The 9,135-nt window shown below is 40.7% G+C and overlaps 1 protein-coding gene across 1 annotated transcript; it reads right to left on the reverse strand.

Moving 5' to 3' along the window:
- On the reverse strand, positions 7,310 to 8,053 carry LOC104748678. The gene is made up of 2 exons (XM_010470283.1): positions 7,481 to 8,053; positions 7,310 to 7,402 (listed from the first exon to the last, which is right to left on the reverse strand). Exons 1-2 carry the CDS (start codon positions 8,051 to 8,053, stop codon positions 7,310 to 7,312), a joined length of 666 nt encoding a protein of 221 aa, XP_010468585.1.

The following is a 9,135-nucleotide window of genomic DNA, read 5'->3' on the forward strand; positions in this document are numbered from 1 at the left end:
AAAATTATTTTATTCAATAAAAAGAAAACCAAAATTTTCCCGCCAAAAAATTTCCGACATATTTTCCCGCTAAAAATTTTTTGAAAAAATTTTCCCGCCAAAAATTTTTTTGTCAACAAAATTTTGATAAAAAATTTCGATAAAAAAATTTTCCCGCCAAANAAAATTTTTCCCGCCAAAAAAAATTTACAAGGTTTTTAAAAGGTTTTATAAGGTTTCCACCTTATAAAAGCCTTATAAACACCTTGTAAAGGCTTATACAAGATTTTTTAAAGAGTTTTAAAAGGTTTTTTAAACAACTTGTAAATGCTTTTACAAGATTTTTAAAAGGTTTTTAAAAGGTTTTAAAAGGTTTTTAAAGAGTTAATTACGAGATCAGTATTTTTTCGAAGAGTATTGTCCGTTTAGGTATTTCTGTCAGTCCTTTTAATTTTAGGCATTTCTTTCTGTTGTCAAATGACATAACTATCCCTAACAAGTTGTGCAGAGAAATTGTTCTCAATTAATTTGGCTTAACTCACCCTTCTTCCCTCTGATTTTAACGTCTCTTCGCCATCAATGCGTTGTTCGAAAAAGAAGATAGTATCGTCTTTCTCAGATATAAACTACAAATTCCTGAAATTGATTCTCACCCTCAGATCCGCTCTCTCATATTATTGGTCCAGTTCAATTTCACAATCTCAACATCAACGCTTGAGAATCTAGCTTTTCAGCTTACCAGATCGTCGATCGTCAGTTCGATCTGCTAATCGGAGATTTGAGATCGCTACCATTGCCTGCAACTTGACGATTTCTGAGCACTTTCGACGCTATGGAGGTTCGTATTTCTCAGTACATGTTCCAATTTTGTTTATTTTTCAATTTTCCGACTCTGTTGCTTCTCCAGAAGTGTCCCCAACTTTACTCCGTGTTGTAGTTATATATCTTCTTCTTTGATCCTTCTTTCGTAGGTTGCCTTGGAACCCATCTATGTCCCTCGTTGCCCACATACTATTTCGGTCTCATCAGGTATACTCTTTGTAACCCATGTCTGCCCCTACTACTCCAATTGCCTTTGTCCCTTAGGGTTTAGTATTGTTCCAATTGCCTTTGTCCCTTAGGGTTTAGTATTGATCCAGTTGCCTTTGTCCCTTAGGGTTTAGTATTGTTCCAATTGCCTTTATCCCTTAGGGTTTAGTATTGATCCAGTTGCCTTTGTCCCTTAGGGTTTAGTATTGTTCCACCCCCTCCATCATGTCTCTAATGTCTATATTATACATTTACCTGATGTTGATTACGCATTTGTTTACAATTTCATTTTACTCCATTGGTCGAACACTATGATTTTGTGGTATATGTCATATGAACGGTTGTTATGTGATTATGTTTTGATAGTGCATATATTTCGTCTTTAGGAGTTATATTTCGCCTTTAGGAGTTTATCATTTCCTCATGTTTGGGTTGCATGTCTTGCGGCCTTAGGGTTTAGTTTATCTCTGTCTCGCCCTTTGGGGTTCATGTTTGGGTTCCATGTCTTCCGGCCTTAGGGTTTAGTTTACCTCTGTCTCGCCCTTTGGGGTTCATGTTTGGGTTCCATGTCTTCCGGCCTTAGGGTTTAGTTTACCTCTGTCTCGCCCTTTGGGGTTCATGTTTGGGTTCCATGTCTTCCGGCCTTAGGGTTTAGTTTACCTCTGTCTCGCCCTTTGGGGTTCATGTTTGGGTTCCATGTCTTCCGGCCTTAGGGTTTAGTTTACCTCTGTCTCGCCCTTTGGGGTTCATGTTTGGGTTCCATGTCTTCCGGCCTTAGGGTTTAGTTTACCTCTGTCTCGCCCTTTGGGGTTCATGTTTGGGTTCCATGTCTTCCGGCCTTAGGGTTTAGTTTACCCTGTCTCGCCCTTTGGGGTTCACGTTTGGGTTCCATGTCTTTCGGTCTTAGGGTTTAGTTTACCTCTATCTCATACATGTGGTGTCTACCGCTTGTTTATTTCATTCACTTTGTTATTCTTTATTTGATTTGCCACAACAATTGACTTGCTTGCAATGTCTGTATCACTTCTGCTTTCTGATTGCTTTCGCCCTTATCCATATCTCACGTCCTTTCCTAACTTTTTAATGTTCTAATTGTTCGAAGGTGAGCTTCCTGAAAGGATTTTTGCTGTAAATCGCTATCCTGGTCATGTCGTCCGTATCAATTCCTATTCAAGACCTCGTTACCTTATTGACATTTTACATATCCTCGCTGGTTTGCCTGAGCTACAAAAATTGTTGGTATCTCCTCTTGGCGCTCTGTTTTCCTTGCCTGTTCGATATTGTTCCCTCTCTGGCCAGCTAGTCCACCAGATGCTATGTAGACAACTCTTTACTCCTAATAGTGATGAAATGTGGTTTGTCTATGCCGGCCAACCTTTACGCTTTTCATTAATGGAGTTCGAACAATTGACTGGCCTTTCATGTGCGCCTTGTCCCCCAGCAACAGACCTTCTGGCTGCAACTACTCATTCTGATGGTTGTGCTCCATACTGGTATACCCTTATTGGCCGCAACCTTCATGCAACCACTGTTGAAGACATTCTCAAATTGTTGAAAAGTGAGCCAAACATGCCAGCTTGGCGTAAGTTTAGACTAGCGTTAGTTGTTATTGTTGAGGGAATCCTTCTGTGTAGAACGCAACCAGTGAAACCATCATTAGAAGTTGTGGAGATGGTTAAAGATGTTGACTTCTTCCTTCAGTACCCTTGGGGGCGACATGCTTACAAACGACTCCTTAGAATGGTCACAGTTGGGGATTATATTTCAGATAAGCCATCTCTAATAAAAAAAACTCAAACAATCATCACTGGCGGTTCATGGGTTTGCTCTTTCCATTCAGCTCCTTGCATTCAAATGTATCCCGTTGCTTTTGAAGATTCTACCGCATTCTGAAGATCAATCTACGTTTCTTGACCTGACTCTTACCTCTCTTCCAAAGTGCAAGTCATTTCATACCTACAACATTTTGTCTGTTGAACATGATCCATCTGTATGTCTTCAGTTAGAACACTACTACTCAGCATTATTGTACTATATCTTTGTTGACATATGTCTCATTTGTTGTTGCAGCTGCAGGTTTCGTTCCCTTTTCAGAACAACTCAGAATTTTGTTTCACGGCCCAAGTTGACGACAAATGTAAGCTATTACAACAGCTGGTCTCATCTGCTTACAAGTTTGACATATCCTTCTCTTTTGGTGGTGATGCTTCTTTGCCATCTCTGTTTTCTTCATCAAATCACAAACAAAACCGTACCAAAGCTGGGAGCTCTTACAAAGAGCTACCAGAGTCACCGGTCGTCGCTCTGCATCGTAAACCATCTAAGGTCTTCAGTTCTGTAGAAGATGTTGATGGTATTGTGACGTTGAAGTTGAAAGATTTTAAAGAGTCTTTGCTGGCTGATCTGGGTGAGCTTCTTGTTAAAGACAACTGCAGAGATAAACACATATTTTCCATACCCCAAACTAAAGCTGACGTTGCAACAGAAGGTATTTCTCAAGCATCGCAACCAACTCGGGCTGATTCTTTTTCCTCTTCCACTGCTGCTGGTGAGATTGTAGTTACATCAAAACGTGTTGGACGTTCTGAATGCAGAAAGCGAAAAAAACCAGAACAGGTTCAACTTACATAAACTCTCACTATCTAAAATCATGTGACCCTCTCTAATCCATCGTCCTTACTCTCGTAAGCTTTGATAGGTAACCTCCGGAAGACGTTCATTGGTCAGTGATGCAATGAGTGCTTCACGTTCCTGTTCAGTGTTGGCATCTACTCTATCTCCAACAACTTTAACCAAACATTTGGACTTATCCACTATGGATGTTGTAAGTATCTTAAGCACCAATTCCTCACTTTCTCTGTTTTCACCGATGGGAGATCATGCATCTCTACCGTCTCTGTTTTCAGTCATCCATTAACAATGATTTATGTCCTTATCTTTTGTAGACAAATTCTAAGAAGAGATTTCTCATAGTGCATACTCTACCTCATGGATGCCCTCATGACTGTCCTATTGAGACAACTGCCGTTCCCTTTGATGTCAACTAATTGCTTCTCGTTAACGGTGACCCACTGCATGCCCTTGACAGCAATGAGACTCCACATTCTGTTACGCGTTAACAGGTTTGCTCTGATCGTTTCACCTTCACATTGGTTCTCAATAAATCAGCCTCTCGTCGTCATATGATTCTACATGAAGAGAGTTAGTGTTGTGGGCAGCTGTTTAGGGTTGTGCTAAACTGCGAGCATCGTTTTATTGTTTAATTGATTCGACTTATCGTTTCACTTTGTAACTCGTACTCTGCTCTGCATTGTTTTCAATTTTCTCTTTTACTTAACAACTTCGACTAAGTTTCGTCCATCCCCCCTTAATGCAATAATCTTTCACCAGTTAATATACATTTTCCTCTCATATCTCCTCTAATATCAAATTATTATCCACTTCTTCTCTCTTTCTTCATCACACGCAATACATTGAAGGATACAACAAGGAACAGAACAAAATTGTATTTCCCTTTATGGGGCTACCAACAACAACCTTACATGAATTAAATGTGGTAGTCTCTCTGTATGACCATAAATAAGCCAGTGTGCTGCATCAATGTTCACTTTCAATGTATTCTCGCTCAAATCACCCAAATTTGTAGCTGCCATGGACAAACTAGATTTTGATGTTGCAATTGACATTGCTTGCCGAGTTGGTCGTTCAAGTTTCACTGATATCTCGGGTATGCTATCAACGTCTAAATTTTATTGCCGCCTTGCGTACCATCCTACCGTCCTCCACACCATATCCCTCAGATTCCTCTTCTCAAACCCAGATTTAATCAACCTTAACTCTCCATACCGTCCATTTTTCACTCGTTGCTTACAAGCACACAACCCAACAGCTTGTTATCTCGAGAGCTTGAAACTTGCGGCGAGAGATGGCCACGCAGAAACAGCTCTGCAACTATTACAGTCTATAGATAATGGTCCACCCCATGTTTCGTTTGCAACGGCACTTCTCCAACTTTGTCTAGGATTTTATGAAGATGCCATACACAACATTGATTCATTTGTCAGTTCTGTGGGGTCTTTTGAAGTAGCAGATGCAATTGGAAGCACTGTTTTCCGTCAGATCATGCTTATTGGTCCCCAAAAAATTCGGTCTCATGCAAACACTTGGAAATATGACCATATTCCAAAGTGTGGTCCGTGCTCCCTCTCCAACCGTTGTAAGAATTGTTTTTTCTATTGGTTTTCAGTAATGTATTTGCTTTTGTGTTAAGTTTGGAGTTTACTATTTTCTATTTAGTCACCTATTATATCTATTGTTATTCTGCAACCGTTGTACTGAACTGCAGTTCTATCTATTGTTCTATGCAATGAAAATATCTACTTTTACTCTCTTACCTTCTATATTTATTACTTTCTACTAACACAAGTTATTGCCAACTTGCACCGCCTTCCCGTCAACACTTCACCTCACCATACGCTACTTTTCTATTTACTTCCTTAGGCCCCTGTTTCACCTGCTTCCATAATTACCTCAGAACCTTCCCGTCAACACTTCACCTCACCATACGCTACTTTTCTATTTACTTCCTTAGGCCCCTGTTTCACCTGCTTCCATAATTACCTCAGAACCTTCCCGTCAACACTTCACCTCACCATACGCTACTTTTCTATTTACTTCCTTAGGCCCCTGTTTCACCTGCTTCCATAATTACCTCAGAACCTTCCCGTCAACACTTCACCTCACCATACGCTACTTTTCTATTTACTTCCTTAGGCCCCTGTTTCACCTGCTTCCATAATTACCTCAGAACCTTCCCGTCAACACTTCACCTCACCAATCGCTACTCCTCTATTTACTACCTTAGGCTCCTGTTTCACCTGCTGCCTTACACTCCTTCTTACCTGTTCTATTTATTGCTTATATCCCACTAAATAGAACATGTATGTGGCTATTTAAACAAGATATTTCCTGGCACTTATCAACACACTTATAGCTTTACAAACGAACTTCCATTACATTTCCCTACAATCTAGAAACTGCAATCACTTCAATGGACTCCATTCTCGACTCCCTTCCTCACGTTTTGCTGGTAGACATAGTTACGCGGGTTGGCCATAGTGGCTTTCGTGAGTTGGGATCTTTACTGGCTTCTTGTCCTGAGTTCAACAGCATTGCGCTGGATTCTACTGTCTTACAAGAAGTCGACATTGACGAGTTTGTTTTTGTAAGCACTCTGGCTAACGAGGGTTCTATTTATCGACCCTTCTTACTACGATGTTTGGCTGCTGGGAATGAAACTTCTTAGTACGTCGAAGGATTGAGACTTGCTGCTCAACGAGGACCTTCACAAGACTCAATTGCTCTGCTTAGTTCAGCAGCTCCAAACAACATATACGCTCGGTTTGCCCTAGGCATCTTCCTCATCTGTTCTGGCTCATTTGACAATGGTAATGAAGTTATTAACTCTTTCTTAGCTTTGCTTCCATCACTAGAGGAGGCCGTAGAGATAGCAGAAATGGTTGTCAGCCAGATTACAGAGATGGGTACACCAAATTCCGGCTTTTATTCTCATACAATGCGTTTTGTTGCTCTGCCAGACTGTATCCTTACCAACCTGTCCAGACTGCATGTGTGTCCTACTTGTTTTGCCTTCAAGTATGCAATAACAGTTAACGATTTATGCTAGATCTAATCTGCATATATCGTTATTATTGCACTGTTTTATGTTATCATGTATGTTATGAACCAATATTATCCTAAAGCTTGATATCATGTTTTCTTCGTCTAATCAATATAATATCAAGTTCATACTGCTATCATCACTATTATGCACCAGAAGCTTCACTTTTCATATATATAATACCAATATTCAAACAACATTCATCCAGAGTTCAACACAACATTGGAACACTACTTTCAAATCAGTTGCAGTTTGTTGCAGTTTTTTATGTTCCCTATATACCAAACAACTTGACATCCACCTCCCCCTGCATTATCCTCTCAAACTCGTCCCAAACTTGACAGAGATCTCCAAGTTTTCCAAAAGTGGCTACGTTAACTTAGCAGTTAACATTCACCTTCACATATGCTGCAGTTTTATAATCGACCTGCAAGCATTAAAAACTCTCGCTTCCTCTGGTGCCCAAAAAACATAAACACAACACCTCGAACGTGCCTCTAGTGCCCAAAAAACATAAACACACCACCTGGAACGACAAATACAATTGAGTTCCAACATTAAAAACGAGACTCTCCTACATACTTTCACAAATGTGCCTAAAACCATAGGTGTAATAATACCTTAGTCGATGATGTTTTCGCATGTAGCTCGGTTATGGCCGGCTTGACCACAGATAGAACACTTATGTGGTGTCGTTCTTTTCTGCTTATTCCCCTATACACATAAGAAGCTTTCAGAATAGTGCAGGAAAAAGTAATTAGGGGAAGCAAACATTTCAGAAGAGTCCATTACCACTTGTTCTCCAGTGGAAGGGATCCTTCGCTTCCTTCTGCGTCCTGGGCCTGGTGGATTAGTAGGAGGTTCGAATTCATTCTCGACTACCACTGGAGGGACTTCCTCATCGCATTGATTAGGCACAGGGTATATGAGCTCAAAATATGTATCAGCAAAGACAGTGACATGGTACATTTTCCCAACAAGAGAAGGAATATATATACCATTTATCCTTGATGCAGCCAAGGCATGACAACAAGGGATCATAAGCTTTTGAAATGCATTACAAGTACAGCTCTTGTTTTGCAGATCTACAAAGTAGGTCTTCCCCGGTGTTTTCTTCACCTCGTAACACCAATCTGAAACTGCAGTAACTGCCAAACCAGCTGATTCTAAATGGTAGCGAAGCATAAACTTGTTTACATTCGGTGTGATTGGCTCAGGAAGTGTAGCCAATTTTTTTGCTTTCGCTCGCCTGATGCAGAACCACTGCATTAACTTGGTCCTGATAGACTCAACCATAGCCACAATTGGGAGCTCAACAATCTTGGCTATAGCACTATTCATAGCTTCTGCAACGTTACTGCTCATTATATTGTACCTTTTCCACTCACAATAAGCTTGAGTCCAATGTGGAAGTGGTATTCGATTCAAATATTCTTCACATCGTCTGCTTCTAAAACCAATTTCGTCAAAAGACTCCTTAAAATCACCGACATTAAATGCACGAGCAGCTTTTCCAACTAATGTTGATAGGCCTTTCCCAGAAAAATGTCTGACATTCCTCTCTATGTGAACTGCACAAGCTCCATGAAAAGCTTTTGAGTAAACCTGACCTACTCCAGCATAGATAGAGCGGTGTCGATCAGATACAATAACCAAGTCCACGCAGCTTCATTCTCAGAGTCGACAACTGCAAATGCAATTGGAAAAACTTGGAAGTTTGCATCCTGCATGCTTGCAGCTATTAGAACCCCTTTGAACTTCGACTTTATAGCTGTACCATCAACAAGTACCACCTTCCGGCAATGCTTTAGCCCTGCAATGCTTGCACCCAGTGAGAAAAATAAATACTTGAACTTCTTACACCCATCTGCTGCATATGTGTGCTCCAACTTGTAAATAGTTCCAGGGTTCCCTTGCTCAAGCAAAAACATATAAGTAGCCAACAACTTGTAACTTTCTGCATCAGTTCCTCTGCTATTTCGAACAGCAGCTTCTTTTGCATACCAAGCCTTCATGTAGGTCACAGAAACCTTCAGCTCCGCAAGAACGATGTCTGGGATATCACTTGCTCTTGGTCCTGGGCGACCGTTTGCATACTTTCCGTTCAGAACAGAGGCAATAACCTTTGACGATGCAAGCTTTGCATATTGTGCCCTGGATGTTATTGTGCACGTGTGGGTTAAGGTACAAGTACGAACTTCAAAATTTTTTGAAAACTTGGACACAACATGCCCAAACACTCTCCAGCGGCATTCAGGATCAACACAAACAAATATAAGCCTTTGCGGGTCAGACCTTGTTTGCCGAAAATAGAACAGTCGTTTGATGGCATATATGGACACGGTGTTTTGCATTTCTTCTTTGGATTTGAGCACGCGCCCTTTAAAAATTGCATCTTCTTCCGATGATAGAGTCCCACAACCGTCAGTGTTGGTCAAGTCAATCAC

Source organism: Camelina sativa, chromosome 15 (assembly GCF_000633955.1).
Source record: "Camelina sativa cultivar DH55 chromosome 15, Cs, whole genome shotgun sequence".
Lineage (NCBI taxonomy): Eukaryota > Viridiplantae > Streptophyta > Magnoliopsida > Brassicales > Brassicaceae > Camelina > Camelina sativa.